Raw genomic sequence first — 20,775 nt, 5'->3', positions numbered from 1 at the left:
GCCCTGCTCCCACTTGCATCCTTGTGTCCCTGGCTGGAGTGTTTGCACCCTGGTGTCCTGTGGAGGAGTTCCATGGCAGGAGAGCCCTGGGTTACATTTGGGAAGAGAATAGGTGAGGGCAGGTGCATCTGCTGAGCATTTGCCATTTGTCCCCCACCTCTGAAATGTTTAGTGTCCCAAGGAAGTCTGCCCTGGTGGCAGATGGTCCAGCATGCCCTGGTCCTGTTTGCTACAGCAATGAAGTACCCTGTTCCCAAACAGCAAGGTGAGACCCGTGGGCTTATCTGCAGCTCTCCTTAACCCCATCCATCCACATGCAAACACAATCTGGGTTTGTCCCTACAGCTGCAGCTTGCCCTTGCTCTGGAGTCAGTGCTGAGCCATGGCATGAGTGCCTCACTGCAGCCCTGTGGTGGTGCTTTGGTTGGTGGGGGAAAAAAAACGCCCTGGAGAGGGTGATAGGGGCAGTGAGTTAGTGATTTTCAGCATGAGGAGAGAATGGTCAATAAAAGAGGCAATTCCAAACCTGCCAAAGCATCTTCCCTAAGAGAGTCAAGTGATCACCCCCTTGCTACAGGGCACTGGGGCAGTCTGAAGTACAGCTGCATTTCAACTGCAGCTGGAGGAGTGTGTGAGAGAAAATAATCTACTGGGTCTTCTTAAACACCATGTCAGGCTTTGCAAGGAGGCAGTGCCAGGCTGGGAAGCCCCAGCCCCCAGCTGTCAGCTCCAAGCAGCACTTCTGCCACTGTAGCCCATTACTAGGTTTCTGTTCTGGAATAGCAATGTTGTCTTGGCCAGTAGAAACCCACCAACAATGACACAAGGTGAGGGCTTGGTTTCATTTTGTTTTGGTTTTTGTCATCTTCTTCTTCAAACCTTTATTTGGAAAGTAGAATATTCACCAAATCTACAGAGTTTCTCTGTACAGGTCCCACCAGGTGAAGAGCAACACTGAGAGATTCTGTGCACGCAGCTCTGGCTCTCCATAAGGCTTGCTACAGAGAGCCAGAGCTGTCCCTGCACACAGCATAAGGATACTTAATGTACTGTACCTGACATAAATTACAGAGGTGTCAATTTGGAAAGCATTTCTGAACTCACTCCCAGAGGAAGGAGGGAGGGGAAAAGCAAAGGAGTGTTGTGTGCTGCCCACAGCCCAGCAGGCACTGGAAATGCCCCCCGGGCTCTGCTGGCAGCTGCCCCAAGGACATGGTGCTGCTGGGTGGCAGAAAGCACATTTCACAGTATCGCCTGGTACCGAGGGCTGATCCCTGGGCATCAAAGGGACCTTTCTCCTCTCCAACTCTGCATCTAGTCCGAGCGTTTGAGGGCCACTTGCTGAGCAGTGGTGCGGCTTGGCGCCGAGGGTGCCTGTTTTGGCTGCTTTGTGCCTTTCTTTTTGTTTGTCTTCCAACCTGGGGACCATACAGACTTGGAGCAAATGTAACAGGCCCACTTCCAAAGCACATTAAGAAAAGGAAAGGGGAAAAAAAAAAAAAAAAAAAAAAAGGAAATGCACAGGGGGACCTTTGAGGTAGTAGAAATTTTTTCCTTTCAATGTCTGGCACCAGAGAGGGAGAGCGAGGGAGCGAGCGAGCATGTGCCTGGGTTTGTGCGTGGTCAGGGTGATGGATGTGGCTGGGCTGTGTCCACTCACAGGCAGGGACACCTGCAGGTGGGGACATCTCTGTGCACAGTGCCTATAGCAGGGCCTGGGCACAGCAGTGCCTGTGCACAAGGGTGGCTTTGCTCACGCCTGTGGCTTTGCTCACGCCTGCAGTCGGTGGCTGGAAAGCTACTGTGGCCCCTGCCCCGTGTGCCTCTCTGTGTCAGGGGCTGGGGATGTGCTCAATCACGACAGCTGGCTTGGAGTTCCCCTCGACAGCTCCAGTGGCCCTTTCAGCCCCCCAAAAAAGGTTGTGTCTTGTAAGACTGCTCCCTGTTGTGCTTCTGGGCCTCATCCTGTAGAATAAACAGTCCTCAGAGGTCTGAAACACCAGACAGCCTCCTTCACCTTGTGCCCATGGACTCTACTGCATATGCTGGGGCAGGGTTGTTCCTCTCCAACCTGCCCTCACACATCACATTCAGTGCAAAACCAGGGCCTAGGTAGAAGTGGTCTTTGGGGGCTGTTGTCACCCTCAGAGGCAAGCCCTGGAACGTCTGAAACCAAAGCTGAGTTCTCAGGTGTGGTAAGCCCCTGGGATGCTCCTGCTGGGGCTGACAGGGTTTCTATGCCACTTCCTTGGCTGGAGGCAAAGACAGCCCACCTCATCCCTTCCCTTTCCTGCCAGAAGGAACAAATCCCTGAGCAATTTTGACTGGGTGCATTCCTCCAAGGCAGGCAGAAGGGCTGGAAAGACAAGCACAGCCCAGGCTGGTGCTGGGAGCCACCATCAGGGTCAGAGACCCCAGACACACAACCACCTGGCTGAGACCCTAACGAGGGCTCAGGGCCGGCGAGGTCCAGCCTCGGAGGAAAGCCCCTTTGCCCAGCTGTGTAGTGGGCACACAGAGAGGACTTCGGTGGGTGGCAACTCAAAGCACAGAGGGTCAATGTCAGTAAAACCCTACACAGAGGAAAACATTGAGACAGCAAATAAAATCCCCGAGACACTTGGGTCAGGGGGTCTCATGCACTTGTAAACTGCTCAGCTCCCTTGGAGCAGCTTCCCTGAATAGCTGGACCCTGAACAACTCCAAGAAAAGCCTGTGCCACATCCTTCACTGCCTCCCCCAACCCCGTCCTTCATGATGCTCTAGTGGAGGTGGTACCTGAAGCCGAGCACAACCCCCTCTGCCTTTTCTCTCTGTCTTCATTTTGTGCTGGATTTGTTGAGTTGTTTTTTGTTTCTTTTTTCTTTCTTTGCAACCCCCAACCCAGCTGGAGATAGGTGAACCACATTACAGTACAGGAGCAAACGTTATCACAAACCCTGTCCAAGGCAACCTCCTTGCCCCGGAGGGAGATGCCCCTGAAGGACTTGTCTTCCACCAGCAGAGGCTCGCCCCATCCCAAAGCAGGAATCTATTGTCCCAGCCTCTGCAGTCCCAGTTCTCCAGAGAGGCTGAGCTAAAGGACATTGAGTTTTCTGGAGCATGTCAAGTTACTATGGACCAAGTCCCACATTTTCAGCAGCTCTGGAGGCAGCAGTTTATGAACCACCAACATACTCCGGAAAAAACAGGGCTCCTTGTTCATCTTGCTGTTCTTGTTCTTTACAATGCCAAAGGTTTTGAAACCCTCGTGCCCCACGGGTGATACTTTAAGGACCTCCAGGCACATCCCTAGGAAGACATCATCGATGGGGTACAGCTCCAGTGTCTCTGAGGTCTTGTGCAGCTTCCTGGCAAGGGGTCCATCCATGATGAAGCCCCCACCCCCTGCATAGGGTGGGTAGATGTTTTTGTTGTAGAGGGCATTGGGGATGTAGTACTTGTTCTCCTTCTTCCGGATCGGCTTGGCCTTGTAAAGGACATCCCCCACGAAGAGGTCCTCTCCCTCCTTCTTGTCCTCCAGGAACTCCAGGATGTTGCTGGGGCTCACAAACACATCATCATCACCTTTGAAGATGAAGCGGACGTGGTCGCAGTAGATGTTCATCCACTTCAGGAAATGGACCTCTTTGAGGGTGAGGTTGAAGAAGCTGTCCAGGAAATCCCACTGCAAGATGTCTCCGTAGATGCGGTTCTCGTAGTCCAGCAGCTTCTGGTAGTTGGCTTTCTCCTCCTCCTTGGAGGCCGTGCCCAGCAGGAACAACGTCCTGATCCTCTTGCCCTCCACCTCCTTCTCCTGGCCCCAGGTCTTGCGGATGGCCTCGCGGCGGTCGTGCTGCGTGATGATGGACTTGACCACGATGAGCAGGTAGACATCTCCACCGCACTTCTCGGGGTGGTTGATCAGCATGGGGAAGTAGCGGCAGTGCCGGTAGAGCAGGAACTGCTGGAAGTTGGGCTCCAGCCCTTTGAACCACTCCACCTTGCTGAAGTTCTGGTTGGCTGAGCAATTGGTAGTGGTGACATCCCAGGCTTTTGCCTGCTTTGCTGTCACGCTCTCCTCCTCCTGCTCAGGATCCCTCTCCTTCTTGCTCTTCCAGAAAGCGTCGGTGAGAGAGAAGGAGTTGTCTCTCTTCTGCGTTTTCAAGGGCTCCAGAGGGGGCAGCTCTTTCTGCTGCTGGCCCTGCATGAACTGGCTGGGGGCCATTCCCCGCTGCAGCACTGTCACCGTGACCCCCAGCAAGAAGGAGAGGCAAACTGTTTTGTAGATGGTTTTCCTCCTAAAGAGAGAAGACAGGAGGTTAAGCCAAGGAAACTGCAGGCTATGAGAGGCTTGCCTGCAAAAACGCCTCCTGGAGAGGTCATGAGGTGCTTATAATCTGTGTCACATCACCTCTGGATGTGCAGCAGCCTCGTGGAAAACCTCCATACACTCTTCCCACCAGCATCCTGCTTGTGAGGTGGTTCTGGAGCAACATTTAAACCTATGGCAGGTGACCCTGGTGTCATCTGGTAAACCCTTTCTGCAAAAAGAGGTACATGGGAAAGAAGAAAGTGGAGAGACAGAGAAGGATGGTTGGGTGTTTATGGGTAAGAAACAGGGGGAAGGTCAACAAGGTGGGGGTCTGTTATAGACCCACTCAGGATAAAGAGGCAGACAAAATATTCTTTAGGCACCTGGGAGAAATCTCACAATCATTATCCCTTGTTCTTGTGGGAGACTTCAGCTTCCCTGACAGCTGCTGGAAATGCACTGCAGCAGAGAGGGATCACTGCTGGAGGTTCCTAGATTGTGGGGAGAACTTCCTGACAGAGCTGGTGAGGGACCCAGCTAGGGAGGGAAGGCATCCTGCTGGACCTGCTGTTTGTGACCACAGAAGGACTTGGGGGTGACGTAACAGTTGAAGGTCATCTTTGGCACAGCAATCACAAAATGATAAGAGATCTCTATCATCTTCTCTAGAATCGTGTCACTGTTGTGACAGAGTTGCTGGAGAAGTAAAGAGGAGACTAAAACTGCCTCCTCAGTTTTCCAGCAAGCAGTCTTTGGCCTGCTCAGAAACGAGTTGACAAATGCCCGTGGGAGGCAGCCCTGAGGGGCCAAGGAGTTCTGGAAGGCTGGATGTTCTTCAGGAAGGAGGTTCTAAAGGCACAGGAACAGGCTGTCCCCATGTGCCAAAGGATGAGTCGGTGGGGAAGAAGGCTGGCCTGGCTGATTGGAGACATTTGGTTGCAGCTCAGGGCAAAAGGAGGGTTTATTGTTGTTGGGAGAAGGGGCAGGCTGCTGCAGAGGACCACAAACTTGTGAGCCTATGCAGGGAGAAAATGAAAAGCCCCTAAGTCCAGCTAGAAATTGATGTGGCTGCAGCTGTTAAAGAAACAAGACATCTTCTACAAACGTGCTAGCAACAGGAGGAGGACTGAGGAGAATCTCTGACCTTTGCTGGGTGTAGGAGCAGCACTGTGGTTAATGATGAGGAAAAGGTTGAGGTATTCAATACCTTCTTTGCTGCAGTCTTTAGTTGTAAGACCAGTTATTCACTGGATACCCAGCCCCCTGAAGTGGAAGATAGTGATAAGGAGCAGATTGAAGCCCCTATAGTCCAAGAGGAGATGTTTAGTGACCTGCTGCACCACTTACACACACACTAGTTTATGGAGCCAGGTGGCATTCACCCAAGGGTACTGAGAGCTGGCCACTTGGTGCTCACCAAGCCACTTTACATCATTTACCAGCAGTTCTGGATAACTGGGGGGGTCCCAGCTGACTGGAGATTGGAAAATGGGCTGCCCAGGGAGGTGGTGGAGTTGCCATCCCTGGAGGTGCTCAAGAAAAGCCTGGATGAGGCACTTGGTGCCATGGTCTGGTTGACTGGATAGGGCCGGGTGCTAGGTTGGACTGGATGGTCTTGGAGGTCTCTTCCAACCTGGCTGATCCTATGATTCTATGATTCTATGAAATGTGATGCTTATCTACAAGAAGGGCCAGGAGGAAGATGCAGGGAACTACAGATCTGTCAGTCTGACCTTGCTACCAAGGGAGGTCATGCAGCAGATCACCTTGAGTGCCATGATTCAGCATGTGCAGGGCAACCACTTGGGTTCTTGGAGGACAGGTACTGCTTGACAAACCTGATCTTCTGTAACATAGTGATCCACTTAATGGGTGAGGGAAAGGATGTGGATGTTGTTTACCTGGACTTTAGTAAAGCATTTGATGACTCCCCCCACATCCTGCTGGCCAAAATGGCTTGGATGTGTGGTCAATGGAGTTAAATCCAGTTGACAGCTGGGGACAAGTGATGTTCCCCAGGGCCAGCTCTGCTTAATGTCTCTATCAGGGATCTGAGTATGGCAATTGAGGACACCCTCAGTAGGTTTGGAAAGAGACTGTAGTGAGTGGGTGTCAGCCTCTTCTCCCTAGCAGCTAGGGATAGGATGGGACATGGTTTAGCACCAGACTTGGTAGAGTTAGAAGCTAGTTGGACTTGAGGGTGTGGGGTGCTAGGGCTGGTAGGGCAAACAAAGCCCCTTTTGGGGGCATCTCCCTTCTCTTCCTCGCTGCAGGTTCAGCACTCAGGCAGTCACACATAGGATCACAGAATGTTAGAGCTTGGAAGGGACCTCTAAAAGTCATCTAGTCCAATGCCCCTGCCAGAGCAGCATCACCTAGAGTAAGTCACACAGGAATGCATCCAGGTGGGTTTGGAATGTCTCCAGAGGAGACTGCATCACCTCTGGGCAGCCTGTTCCAGGGCTCTGTCCCCTCACAGTGAAAAAGTTTTTCCTTATGTTCACATGGATCCTCCTCTGCTCCAGCTTGCACCCACTGCCCCTCGTGCTGTCACTGGACAGGGAAGATGCTGTCTCATGGGACAAATCCTGGAGCTTGCCAGGGGCTTGAGAAGGATCCTCCTGTGGCCCTTGCAAGAGGGGGATGGCTGCACCCAGGGGCTACGAATGGATTCAGTGTCCCCCAGCCTGCTTTTCCACACAGCTAGGGGTGGGTTTGCTTGGGCCCTGCTGCCATGGAGGAGAGGAACTGCCCACTCTGTACTGTCTTGCTCCCAAGTGCCTGGCTCTCTTCCACATCTGGCACATCTGCACCAGTTTCCTCCTGCTGCAGTCCTGGTTTCTCCACCCACTTCAGGCCCTCTCCCCATGCAAATAAGCACTGGGCACTGGGGCAGCAGATGGACTCCATGTGCCCATCTGGGGCCAGACAGCTTCCAAGGACAGACTTATCTCTGCCTACTCCCTTGGGGAGGGGACATGCCAGGTGCTTGGTGGCTCCCAGAGAAGGAGCTTGGGGCTGAAATCTGAAACGTTTGACAAAAGTAGTTTATGAATAGGAAGGAGAAAAAGAAAACCAACCAACCAACAAACAAAAACCCCCCAAACAAACAAACAAAGGCAACCAAAAACCCCAAGGGCTCTCCTGGTCCTAGGATCTAGACTGTGATCAGCACCACTGGGAAGATGCTGGGGTTTGGGGGTTGGCTGCATCATGGCACCTGCTTGGTAGACACTCTGATACCCCTTAGGGTCCCCAGGGCAAGGGGACAGCTTTGCTCTTGGGGACTCCAGGCACTCTGAAATACAGGAGCCCCAAATGGGAACAGAGGGACCCAGGAGTTTTTGGGAGCTCCCGTGCCTGACTTTGCCCTCAAGCACAAAGGGCTGAGCCCTTCATTCACATGGGAAAACTGTGATCGGATAGCGTGGAAATAAGTAATTACAGGCAAATGGGCAGATATTCCCTGGCTGGTTTTATGTGTAACCACTCATCTGAGACTGATGAGGGACCAGTTCTGATTAGATGTCACCCTCCCCTTAACCCTCTCCAGGCCTGGCTCTGAGGTTGTTCTTAGAATCCCTTTGGTCTGGTGCACAACCAAGCCGTATTAAAACCTCTTATCAGGACTTGGCAAACCCCAGTCACCTCTGCATAGGAATCCCAGTTGCACCAGTCCCATCCTGACACCTCAGCCCTAGAATCATAGAATCACAGAATCAACCAGGTTGGAAGAGACCTCCAAGATCATCTAGTCCAACCTAGCACCCAGCCCTGTCCAATCAACTAGACCATGGCACTAAGTGCCTCATCCAGGCTTTGCTTGAACACCTCCAGGGACAGCGACTCCACCACCTCCCTGGGCAGCCCATTCCAATGCCAATCACTCTCCCTGCCAACAACTTCCTCCTAACATCCAGCCTAGACTTCCCCTAGCACAACTTGAGACTGTGTCCTCTCATTCTGTTCCCACCTCAAGGACAACACATGACAGAATACCCAGCTTGAAGGATGCCCAGAGGTTACCCAGAAGCCATGGGCAGGGAATGGTTGACAGAATGTAACAAATCTCAGACTTGTCACTAACTGTTATGCAGGGGTTCTACCCTGGGCAGGCTCTGCCCGGCGTAGAAGGGAGCTGCATGGAGCCAGTCACCTCTGTCGCCCTGCTGAAGTCACTAGTTTTTATTTCAGCCCCTGCAGACGATGCTGCCGTGAGGCTGAGGGGAGGGTTGGGTAGCCTGGGTGCATCTGGGTACATGGGTGAGGTGTTGCACAACTTACTGCTCCTTCCTTCAGAGGACGCCGCTCGCCAGCTCCCACCAGTGCAAAGTGTCAGCTCTGCCTTGTTACAAAGACCTCTTGGGGATTCTTCTGTAGATCTCACTGCAAACCATGGGGGCACCACCAGTGAGTCCAGCCAAGCTGAGAACCCCATGGCTACCTTCTCCCTTGCAGAAGTCCTATCTCTGCACTGTCAGGAAAGCAACAGGGACTACAGGGACCCTAGGCACAGCTGCAGAAGATTCTCTCATCACACCAAGGATTTTGAGGGTCAGAAGAGTGACAACCATAAGCATATCTTTTCTGGTCTTGAGTCCCTCTCTCTGGTCTCCTCAGCTGGGGAGAAACTATATGCTGCTCTCTGGAGACCCCAAGAGCCATGGTTCCACAGGAGGCAAGGGTGGCACTTTGGGTTCACTGCCATCAAGAATAAACCACCCTGGGGAACAAATCCCAGCCAGTCTCTCTCAGTATCCCCAAAAGCCTGGAACAGCAGGTTCTGTGGGACAGCAGCAACCCATGCTCACCCCATCTGGGCTCCCGCTGGTGCCAGCTGGGACTGGCAACCCCAACCACTGATATTAGTGACACAAGAGAGCCTCGAAAGGGTCCCAACTCACTCCTCCTCGTCCCTTTTCCCCCACCAAAAAAAAAAAAAAGAGCTGAAAAGCCTCCCTGTGAGAGGACCACACCACAGCCACGGCAGTTAAATATAAACCTGCAAATCAGAGGTGGGCAATTTCTCTTTCAGGTGGTGACGCTCTAGGGCAGGCGAGGCCCCAGGAGAGCGAGGTTCTCTCTCCATCCCCGTCCCTGGAGGGGCACACAGCCACTTTTGATCTGCATGAAAAAGTCTTTGATAGGCCAGGACTGCCTATTTATTTGGATTTTTCTGGCCCCTCAATTAGACCCAGGCACTGAGCCGGCAGAGGCACCACCAGCATAGAGCCCTTTCTGTTGGAGGTGCCAAGGGTTTGGGAGAGGGAGCAGATGCTGGGCAGAAAGTGCTCAAATGTCTCCAAGGGCAGTCTGCTCTGGCTGGGTATGAGCACCAAGTGGGACTTCGTTTCACTACTAGTTGTCTCCCTCCGATCCTGGGGTGTCTGGGACACGTCCCCTTCTCAGAAAAGATGTCCAGTTTAAATATAGGGTGATAAAACACAGCGCTGGGAAAGAAGCAAGAGCCCAAACCCTGGATGGTGCCCACTGCTGCATGGGCATCTGCCCCAGTGGGACAAGGACCCCACGGAGCAGGTCCTGTTGCCCCCCGGCCCCCAGTCCCACCACACAAACCAGTCCTTTGCAGGGAAGAACTGGGACAGGCATACCCAGGGAAGGGTGAGAGACTGACCGCCAGCCCCCTCCCGGTGCCTCCGTCCCGGCTCCTGCCATGCGGAGCTCCGGTGCCCCGGAATGGCGAAAGGTTTGCGTTGGGAGTGGACACCCCCAAGAGCCTTCCCGCGGGTGTGCCTGTCCGGACGAATGGAGACACAGGGCCAGGGGACACGGCGCCGTCTTTTGCCCCTTTCCTGTGCGCATCGTCTCTACCAAATCTGCCCTTTCCCACCCAGCCGCCCCCGGGGCACCCCTCGGAAGGGACCCGGTAAACAGGGGACCAGGGACTACTTCGGGAGGAATCGGGTGGGAAAGGGACCGGAGAACCTCTAGGGAAGGATTCGGTGAAGAAGGCAACCTGGAGTCCCTGGAAAGGTATTCGGCGGAGATGAGAACGGAGTACCCCTCGGAAGAGACCCTGTGGGGAAAGGAGTGGGGCGCGCCTCGGAAGGGACCCTGCGGGGAAGAACCAGGAGGGGAGGGGACCTCGCAGTCTTTCAGGCTCTTAGCAGGACGTAGCGATGGGACAGCGATGACCGGCAGCGAGAGGAGGGCAGCAGGGGACACCGCTGCTCAGGCGGGGCAGGAGCAGTGCAAGAGTGCGGCAGGAGCGGCGCAGGAGCGGGACAGGAGCGCGGCTGGAGTGCGGCGGGAGCGGGGTAGGAGCAGGGTAGGAGCGGGGTAGGAGCGGGACAGGAGCGAGGCTGGAGTGTTGCAGGAGCAGGGCTGGAGTGTCGCAGGAGCGGAATGACTCTCCCTGGCAGTCACTCACCACTGGAACATGCTGGGAGTGGGACGGGGCGGCCGCTCCGCTGCTGGCCGGGACTGCCCGCGGTCCGGGCGCTTCTCTCTGCCCTCTTCCTCTTCCTCCTCCTCTTCTTTCTTCCCCCCTCTTACCCCCCCCCCTACTTTTCCCCTTCTCCCTCCCCTCGGTCTCTGAGGTGGAGCCAAAAGAGATGGCAGAGCAGGTAGGTTAACTCTTGCCCCTCTGCGTCGCCCCACCTCAGCTACACTAGCACAGAGAGATCCCCAGCGCTGCAAGGGGCAGAGGTTTAAGAGTGACACGCCACGCTTCCCCCTGCGGACCCTCCCCACCGCTGATGGGACATCTACAAGGATTTGGGAGCTCGAAGGTGTTCCTCCACGGCATCTTGCAGGATCTCCTTTGTGCCGGGCACGGTGCCCTCGCTGGGCTCTTAGCCAATCCTTATAGCTTTTAATTGCAAAGGATCTCAGTTATGGGAAGGGGATCCCAGTGCTCAACAGAAGAAGTGCCTCTGGCGTCTGGAAAAGCAATACGAGTCGTTCCTGTCCCCCCACCCAGCAGAGGCAAGGCACTTTCAGTCCCAAAAAAAGGCACCGAGGTCCAGCCCCAGTTTCTCATGGGGACACAGAGATCTAGGCTTTGCCTCTGTGCACAGCATGGTTTGGAATTCCTGGAGCAGTGGGGCACACCCCTCCTGGAATCCATACATTGCCCAACACCTCACTTCTCCTTGGACCCTACCTCTCTTCTTCTAGGACCCACATCTCACACAGGCTTTACACATTCCCAGGGACCAGCACTCTGCCCAGGACTGCCACTTCACCAGGCACCCACACTCTATCCAGGACACACATGTCTCCTGGGACCCACACCTCACCTGGGGTGCAGGAAGTTGAGAGGAAGGGTTGCTGCAGCAGGAGGATCCTTGCTTGGCATGTCAGGACCTGTCTCATGGGTCAAATTTTTGCCAGCACCACAGGCAGGTGAAGTGTCCTTCCAAACTCTTCCTTGCAGCCCCTGCTGCAGCCATACCAGCACAGGACATCCCACCGCCCACTGAGAAGCAGATTTAAGCCCTTCCTGTCCTCTCATGTGTAGCATTTCAATTAAGGGTCTTTTAAAGCCATGAGAATGAGTCCACATCATTATTCATGTCTCCCTTTTTGTCATCCTCCCATTCCCACCAGCTGTTTGTGACAACCATGAAGCTAGGCTGGAAAGCCTGCAGGAAATCCTTTGGGATATTTCCTTTCCTGCCCAGCAGCCTTTCTGCATTTCGTGCTGAGAGTCAGGCTGCACCACAACTCTCACAAGCCCCTGGACACACTGCTCTTGTCATGGGAATGGCTCTTCTGCTCCAAGAGTGGACACACACAGCTTCTGCTACTAAATGCCTCAGCATTTAGCCTTGCTCCACGAAAGCACCAAGTCCAGCTCAGTTTGGGGAGGAACGCTGTTTTCCCAAAACCTGTTTGTCTCTCCTTATCTCATGTTATCACTTTCCCAGATGCCCTGCAGTTCTGCTTCCCGGGGAATGCAAAGCTCCCCAGGAACCATTGCCCAAACAGGCTGTGCCAGCTCTGCACCACCCTACAGCCAGCCTCCTTACGACCACCAACATTCCCTACGCACCTTCCTGATTCCCTTTTAGCCTGTTCCCACAGCACATAGGAAAGTCTCTATTTTTACTGAAGCCATGGTCCCAGGAAAAGCATAGCCATGAGAAAGGATGTCAGGGGTACAATGATGAGCAGCACTTAGTATCAGCTTGACCAGAGAAGGATTCATCTCATCTCTATAGCACAAGGATGGTAGGTGCATGCCAGTCCATGGCTGGGAACTCACCCTGCTCTGCAGTAGAGGAATACCTCATTGGAGAGCCTCCCTACCACAAACAGCCACAATGAGATGCGAAGAGCAAAGTCCCAAAATCACAACCACCTCCTTCCTTCTTGCAGCATGTCCTGGGATCACAGTAGGAACAGGGATGGCAGCTTTCCCACCACGGGGAGCTGGAGTGAAACCCCAAACACAGCTCTGAAACACGTGCTGCAGCTACAGGAGATGCACAGATGCTGTGGGTGTTTGACAGGCTCCTGCAGCTCTCTGGATCTCCCAGCACCATCACATCCAGCCCAGGGCTGGCTGTGGTGCAGCAGTACCTGAAGGAAGCCTACAAAAAAAGCTGGGGAGGCACTTTTTAGAATATCAGGGAGTGACAGGACTAGGGGGAATGGAGCAAAGCTGGAGGTGGGGAGATTCAGGCTGGATGTGAGGAGGAAGTTCTTCGCCATGAGAGTGGAATGGGTTGCCCAGGGAGGTGGCTGAAGCCCCATACCTGGAGGTGTTTAAGGCCAGGCTGGATGAGGCTGTGGCCAGCCTGATCCAGGATAGGGTGTCCCTGCCCATGGCAAGGGGGTTGGAACTGGATGGTCCCTTCCAACCCTGACTGATTCTATGATTCTATGTCTAAAAGCTTGGCTGCTCTGGCATGGAAGTGGCACGGCTGGGGGGAGGGGGGGGTGAGGAGGGCTCCTGGCAGCTTGGGAGCTCTGTCAGCCATGCTCCCAGGCTTCCTCCTCTCTGACGGCTGCTTCCGTGCAGGAAGGCAGCAGGGTCTGCAGCGTGGGGACTGCCCGGATGCTGCCTTGCTGCTGTGCAGGGTTTCAGCTAGCATAACCCGCTCTGTGCGAGCAGACCTGTCTCCCACCAGCCCCTCTGTGTGGGACAGATGCACCTTCTGCTGCATGAGATCACTGCAGACCCAGAGCAAGATGGCTCTGCAAAGCTTTTCCTCTCACGCTGATGAAAGACTCAAGCAGTGCCAGGTCTGAGGCTAATGACAGAGGCACAGGCACTGCCCTGGGCACCCCTGGCACCTGTTTCAAGGCTGAATCTTATGATGGAAGTGACTGGGGTTTTTTTTAACGTTTGTTTCATCACTGCAGAGAAGACTTCAGGACAAACCCAAGGCTCCCTGCTCTCTGGAACTGCCCTGGGAAAGCAGAGAAGTGGCAGGAAGGACACAACCAAACTGAACATGCTTTTTGAAAACAGCTCCCCCAGACACCTTCTCTTTGCCCCTTCCCAGCACCTGGCAAGAACAGGTTTTGCCACGACCCCTCTGCTGAGAGTGGAAAAGAGAAACCTGATGGGTTTTGTCCACCTAAAACTCAAGTCAGGGGCAGCATCACCAGGAGCAGACCCAGCAGATCTCTGCAGCTTTCAGTAAAGTGGCTGGAACTGCTGCCCTGCCCCTCCTTTGCTGCAGCAGCCAGCAGCCAGCACCCTTATTTGTTAGGCCTACGCCATTAGACTGACATTTGGAGGCACCATGTGCCTTTTTGGCACTGTAGGCAGAGATGTGGTGTCAGGAGAAAGGCTCTTAGGTGGCAGGTGCTGCTTGGGCATAGAAAAGCTCCTTTGCTTTGCACAACACTGGCTGGCAAGCTGCTGCAGTGCCCCGAGAGCTGGCAGAGCACCCATGGGCAACGGCACCCAGGCACATTACGGTGGTATTGTCTGGGGTGCAGGAGGGAAGAGAATGCATGGACCTCCATGGGTGACACACATCATGGCCAGGGTGACAGCAGCTCCTGTCAACGGCAGCCACCTCCACAAAGCCTCCACCTCCGTTTACCAGCACCATGGCACCCACTCAGCCAGTAGCAATGGCACCCACTAGCAATGGCACCCACTCAGCTCCCATTTGAGCATCCCTTCCAGTGTCCCTGCTGGAGAAGGGGACAAGCAACCTGTGAGGGCATGAGGCTTTGGAGCTAGCATCTAGCAGGGCTACAGGGCATCATGTGGGCAAAGGGAAAGGGCAAGGGGCTGGGGTGATGCCAAAGTGGCTCATTTAGATGTGCTCAAAGCAGACCATCATTCTTCTTTCTGGTTTTGCTTTTTTTATTTCAAGCAGCCTCATTTCATTCCAAAGTGGACCTGAATTAAAGTGTTCTACAAAAATAAGAAGTGCAGAAGAAAGAAGTGAGCTGTTTTTGGTGCTGCTTATGCCACCCCAGGGGACTGGCTTGTGGCAGGTTGACCCAGCCACTGTTTTCCCACTGGTGTTGTGGGGTTTGTTTCGCTGGGAGAAGCTGCCTTGGTTTCTTTGCTGTGAGGCTTTTGGTGCTGTTTTCTGATTTCCTTCCATTCTAGTAAATCATACATAGGCAGAAAAAAGCCTCATATTTTCTCCTGGTGACTCTCACACCTCCTGGCCACTCCAGTGCTGCCTGGGCTGGCTTTCACACACACCCCAAGATCCTGTCACCTCACGACCTGCGTGGAGACCTCAGTCAGCCCTTTCCTCCCTAAACCTTCAAGCACCTGGAGGTGCACCAAGCCTGACTCAAGACCAGCGACGCAGGGTGGTCACACATTGAGGTTTTCCATTGTTAAACCACTCACCTGTGACATACCCTGGGGTGGGGAGCAAGGCCAAACTGTTTGTTTAATTGAGCCAAACTTGTACCACGTCAGGACTTCGCATGCACTCGGATGAGGGCAAACATCCTGGAAGCAATGCAACACGATAAGGAACATCCCTTTCTCCTTGCACCTTTGCTTTCTAAGCACCTCTCGTGATGCTGCTTGGCCTGTGCCAGCAGGTAGAGAGCAGGCCTGGGAGGCTTGCCCATCACTGCCACTGCTGCTCTCGTGTGCATGCTGGTGACTATGGCCAGGGGCTGGGAGTTACTGCCTCTGCCCCGGTCTCTGCTCTGAGTCAGTGCCTTGGGCAGCCACAATTAATTATTACCCTGGTTTATTGCTGAGTGAACACCACCAGCTTGGAAGCTGGGACGGACGTCATGTACCTGCCCGGTCAGGTCTGACGTGGCATGACAAGAGGCAGCCACTCCCACAGAAAGCTCCCTCAGCTTGCCCGTTGGTGACAGGACCATAAACCGAGCCCTGAGCACACATTAACCCCAATGCCCTGCGGCCCTTTATGTCTCAGGCAGAGGCAGGAGATGGTTTTCTAGCTTCCCAATGCTGAGCTCTCCCTCCTACTCCATTGGCCTCCAGCAGCTTGCACTGCAAGACTGGAGGCTGCTGCAGCATCTCCAGTCACAGACCAAAGCAGCATCCACTTGGACTCAATCCCTCTGGGATTGGCTGCCTCTGGGATCAGGAGAGCGCAGTGCTCAGCACACGGGGGGGGCACTGACCCTACAGTAGCAATACTGGGACAGGAGGGTGGGATGAGACCCCAGGGTCATGCGGATGGGGAGGTGACATGGTGTCATTGGGGGTGATGCTGTTGAAGCCATGTTCCCAGGTGAGACACAAGCCAGGGCTGCCAGGGAAGCACTATCCCAGCCTTTGTACCAAGCAGCCACAGGAGCAGGGCACAGGGAAGCTCTCAGAATCCTAGGGGAGCAAATCCCTGGGGACCAGATCCACCCTCCTAAGGCTTGCCTTCGTAGGCTGCCTCTTGCTCTGTTTCCCCAACAAAAAGCTCTGTTCCAGTTTTTGGGCTGCTGCTTGGCAGAGATGCTGCCTCCTCTCCGTGGGGATTTGCACCCCTGGCTCTCCTGGGGAGCCCATTGTGGCCATGCTGTTGCTTTAAATCAGCAGCTGGATCCAGCTGTGACTGTGAGTAACCCTCACCGCATCCTTGCCCAGGCCTTTTATGCATTTTCCAGCGGTTCCAGAGGCGCTTGGCGGCAGCACATGGGGGAAACCAGACTCATGCTGGCCAGCAGAGAGGGGAGGGAAAAGGGAAAACATTTCCCTTCCTGAAGGAGCAGGGGGAGCCTGATGCTGAGGCTCCGGCAGTGGGCACAGGGGAGCAGATGGCTCATGGGGCTGCCTCTGAGGCATGATGCCAACAGCCCCATGACTGGACACAGGAGGCCAAAGGCTCTGGCTTGTCTCTTCCAGCCCAGTGTGTCCCTGTAAGCTGTGCCTCTGCTTACCTTTCTCTACTCCTCAGTTCACGTAGAAAGCCTCGGGGTCTGGGTTTGTCCTGTGAACTCACAGCAGGGTGGCATCCAGGCACTGGGGGAAACAAGCACATAAGGATGAAGAAAGCCTAGAGGGATGGCAATGTGTGGATGAGACAGCAGACACCTTCATGTCGTCATGAGTTTGGCCACAGGAGGGGAAAGGAAAAAACTTGTCCTCCTGCCAGAGGGGATCACTCGCATCCCAAACCCTTCCAAATAGCAAAGGTGAAGAGAATGAACCAGGAGGGAAAAGTTCTGAGGTTGGAGGGTTGGGAAATCAATTTTATACCAGTGCTGAAGCCAGCCTGCAGAGATGCTCCTGTCTGTGGAGATGCTCCTGCCTGTGGCAGGGACCAAGGGCCCATCTCGCACAGCTTTGCTGCCAAGACTGTCCCACAAAGCCAGCCACGAGCACAGGGTGAAGGCAAAGCCCCAGCTGGGCATCAGCCCACAGCAATGGCTCTCCCCGCTCCAGCCTGGGCAGGGCTGTGCTCGGGGTGCCAGCACACTGCACTCGAAGCCGCAGGAAGCCTTGCTGCCTGGGGGCCTGGCACGGAGACAGAAGCCACGAGCTGCAGACGATGCTTTTGGAGAGTGCTCAGGACATCTCTCATGAGTCAGATGGAAAGGGAGGCTCAGGAGTCACCTGAGCCCAGCGGCTGCCTGCCCGCGGCCCCTCTCCAGCCCGAGTGGAAAACCAGACAGTCCCAGCGCAGGGCTCGCCCGCTGGGACCCCGAGCTCGGCAGGGCTCCCTCCTGGGCCGGCGGAGGCAGAAATGCTCACGTTAGCCTTTTTTGGCCACGTGGGTTTAGGAGGGAGGCAGAGGCGACTCAGATGTCCCTGTCCCTGTGGCTCTGCTCGTCGTTAACCATCGCTCTGCTGCTGCGCACTGCCTGTGCCAGAAGCTGGGCTCTGCTGCAGCCACTGGTGTGTCTGTCTGCAGCAACACGTGGAGAAAGTGGGTATGAGGAGCACAGATTTCCCCCTCTTCGGCTGGGGCCACTGGACCAAAGCCGCAGCAAAGCTCCCTATTCCTGCACGCATAAAGAAGGGAGGTCAGCACCCATGATGCCACCCTGGGCACCCACACAGCAGAGGTTATAACCCTTGCGTGGCCATTGCTCCCCAGCCCAGTTCAGGGAGCTGAAGGGAGTGGTGGCAACAACGGTTTGCTAGCCTGGGAGTGTTCTGGCCATGCAAGGGCCCTCAGGAGAGAAGGGAGCCGGCACACCCAGATGCATTCCTGAGGTTTGGTTTCCATGGTGGGATGTTCACCCGACGGTGAAGTCATGCTGTGGGCTGACATGGCCAATGAATTAATGCATGGATCCAGCTCTTTTCCTGATTCACAGCGAGCACAACCACAGCCCTGTGCCATCCCTTGGCCTGACGCTGCTGCCGGTCCAGGGAGGCTCCAGCCTGCTGCTGGGTTGATCCCTGCCTCACTGTGGGAAATCAGCTCCTGCTGCAGGGTGGAGGGACAAGCTGATGACTCTCATGGGTCCTTCCAGCCCATTTTTATCATCGTGCTGTGCTGCCCATGATGTTCTACTTTCCTTTCATCTTACTGCTGCCACTGGTAACAACAGGACAGAAAAGCACCACCCTAAGAGGTCACTCCTGCAGGGCCTTGAAGATCTGCCCAGTGCTAGGGAGAGGTAGGGAATGGTGGAGAGCTGGACAGCTGTCCTGGCAGCATAGAAAGAGCAGGGTGGAAAACCCATCTGTCCTTGGAGCGGGGTGCCAAGGACACTTTATGGCACCAGCAGTTTACGGTGCCAACACAGAACAGGTGGCAGTGGAGTTCAGCTGTGGGGTCCCATGGATGAATGACCTCAGACGTCTGAAGGAGAAACTGGTCCTGGGATGACAGCTAGGGAGCTGATAAGATAATTCCCAGCCTCTGGAGTGGTTTTCTGTAGGTCTGGACATAGAGAAATGTGGCCAAGCTGCCCAGAAGGATCAGCTGCCCTCCTCAGCTGTTTAGTTGGTGAGACCCTGTGCTTTTAGGTGGTGGTTGCTTGTGCTAGAGGTGCTTTGTGTGAGTTTTGAGTGAAGATCAACTTCTTTGCAGTTCAGTCAACTAAACCCTCATTAAACAAATAAACAAACAACCAACCCCCAAAACCAGCCCACCAACTAAAACCCCAAACAAACAAAACAGCAACAACAAAAAGAAAATCAGCAAAGCATTGTCTGCTCAAGACCTATTTCTTGATCAATCACTATGGGAGTTATTTCTGAGCACACCCTCTCCACATCTGCCCCAGGCTCCTGCTATCCCCAGTAGCCATGGGCCTGACCCCAGGACAAGCTGGACCCAAAAGTGCCAGTGTCTCAAATGAGCAGTAGGATATGGCCAAACCCTCAGACGTGTTGGTGAGGACCCTTCTGGGTGCCATCAACCCTCCCCCAAGTGGAGGTGTTTGCTTTCAAGATGACCCTAGACCTTCCCATGAATGTTTGCATTCAAACTTAACCAGAAACTTCTTCCTACTCATTGCTCCTTCCTACTTCTCCTTTCACAGCCAGATGTGGAGGTCCTACCTGGGATGTCACCAAGGAGCAAAGATCACTTTAGGAGGTGGCACTGAGCCACTAGCAATGACACCTGCTCCAGAAAGTGACAAACAACCTCTTGGGTCTGCCACAACAGGTGACATCGCTGGGGAGATGATGCTGAGGACGGTCAGGGCTGGCACAGCCTGGCAGCTGCCTGGGTGTGTATGGGCCAGACTGGGCAGCGTGCAGCCAAACAGCCCGGGCTGCAGCCAAAGAAAACCAGCAGCTCCAGGGCTGCGCCAGCCGGGATGGAGCAGCACCACTGCAAGCTGGCACTTGGGGCACTGAGGAGTGACACAGAGCCTGTCTGCACGGCTCCGCGAAACCTGCCAGGCTCTCCCAGTGCTTCCCCAGTCTTTGTTCGACACCCAGAGCCCCAGGAAGGCTAAGTGGTGTACTTGGAGGCAGACGGGGGAGCAGAGGCTGCCCCTCTCCATTCCCATCTCTAACCCCCCCCACACACACACACTCTCAGGTGTGATGCCAGTGCCCCTCAAACCCCTCGGCTCCTGGAAACGCTCTCTGCCAGCCTCCCCCCTCCCTCCAGCCCCTCTGCCCCCGTGCCACGCTACCGCTGTTAATTTCGCCGCCTCTGCCGGGCACTGGCCCCTCCTGCAGCAGCTCTGCGCCGCGCTCCTGCCTGGCTGCCAGCTGCCCTCCCGCCCGAGTGACTCACGCTCGGCACACACTGAGCCCTTTCAGCAGCCCTGGGCTCGAACACTGCCGCAGTCTTCCCAGCGCCGGCCTGCCCAGCACCCCCACCGAGCGCTCGCTGCCGGCGCCGGCCGCGGGCCAAGGGGACACAGCCGTGCCCCCGCTAAGAGAGAGGCTTTCACCGCCGCCAAAACGAAGCCCTTCCCGCCGCCGTCGGGGCCGGGAGGAGCTGCAAGCAAGCGGCGGACCGGCCGGGATGGCCTCGCAGCCCCAGGTCCCTTTGGGCAGCAGCCAGCGGGCTGAAAAAAACAGATCGAGATGTCTGAATAGAAACAAAACCAGAAAGGGACCACAAGCTCCTAACGGGACCCTTCTTGGCTCTGACAGGCGAGACCTACCAGGAGCCTTCTGGCTTCACCAAACGTCCTCTGACCAACAGCGAGGCTTTGTCTGCCGTGGGGGACAGGGGCAGAGAAGGGTTTCCTGTTTCCCGGCTCCTGGCTGGCAGTGGGGTGGGCACTGCCATAAAAACCTCCCCTTCGCCTGGAAATGATGCAAAACTCTTCAGCAGAGCAGCTACTGGGAAAAAAATATCACAACTTTTTTAGAGGAGCCCCCTGAGGGCAGGGAGTGGGCTGGAGAAATGCCTGCAGGACAACACCATCCCCTGCACTGTGGAATCCGAGCGGCTGATAGGTGCATCTTAGCAGCCTTCCCCTCTGGGTGTTTGCCAGGTTTCAGTAGTGGTAAAGTCCCTCTTCAGCTCCTATCTCCAGTGAAACTGCCACAACAAACAAAGTTGAGTTTTACAAGCCCAGAGACGTGTGAAGGCTTTGCCTACGGTGCTGAACCTGAGAAAGGTCACCCAGAAATTGCACTCCTGGCCATGAGATCAAGCAGGACACCGCTGTCAGCTACCAGCAGC

At 54.9% G+C, this 20,775-nt stretch overlaps 1 protein-coding gene across 5 annotated transcripts; it reads right to left on the bottom strand.

Annotated features, from left to right (window-relative positions):
- Window positions 1–839: 839 nt before the first annotated feature.
- Window positions 840–20,491, bottom strand: B3GNT7 (UDP-GlcNAc:betaGal beta-1,3-N-acetylglucosaminyltransferase 7). Of its 5 annotated transcripts, none has more exons than XM_064165236.1 (4): window positions 20,249–20,491; window positions 16,604–16,685; window positions 15,093–15,197; window positions 840–4,280 (listed from the first exon to the last, which is right to left on the bottom strand). In XM_064165236.1, the coding sequence occupies exon 4, from the start codon at window positions 4,205–4,207 to the stop codon at window positions 3,077–3,079; it is 1,131 nt and encodes a 376-aa protein (XP_064021306.1). In that variant the 5' UTR covers window positions 4,208–4,280; window positions 15,093–15,197; window positions 16,604–16,685; window positions 20,249–20,491; the 3' UTR covers window positions 840–3,076. The 5 variants fall into 5 exon arrangements, 3 of the variants coding, with proteins under 3 accessions (XP_064021306.1, XP_064021307.1, XP_064021305.1); XM_064165237.1 differs by lacking the exon at window positions 20,249–20,491 and adding an exon at window positions 19,769–19,837; XR_010307159.1 differs by lacking the exon at window positions 840–4,280 and adding an exon at window positions 12,520–12,691.
- Window positions 20,492–20,775: the final 284 nt, after the last annotated feature.

The sequence above is a fragment of the Pogoniulus pusillus genome, chromosome 26 (assembly GCF_015220805.1).
Source record: "Pogoniulus pusillus isolate bPogPus1 chromosome 26, bPogPus1.pri, whole genome shotgun sequence".
Taxonomy (NCBI): Eukaryota; Metazoa; Chordata; class Aves; order Piciformes; family Lybiidae; genus Pogoniulus; species Pogoniulus pusillus.
This window is presented reverse-complemented; position numbering and strand designations above follow the sequence as displayed.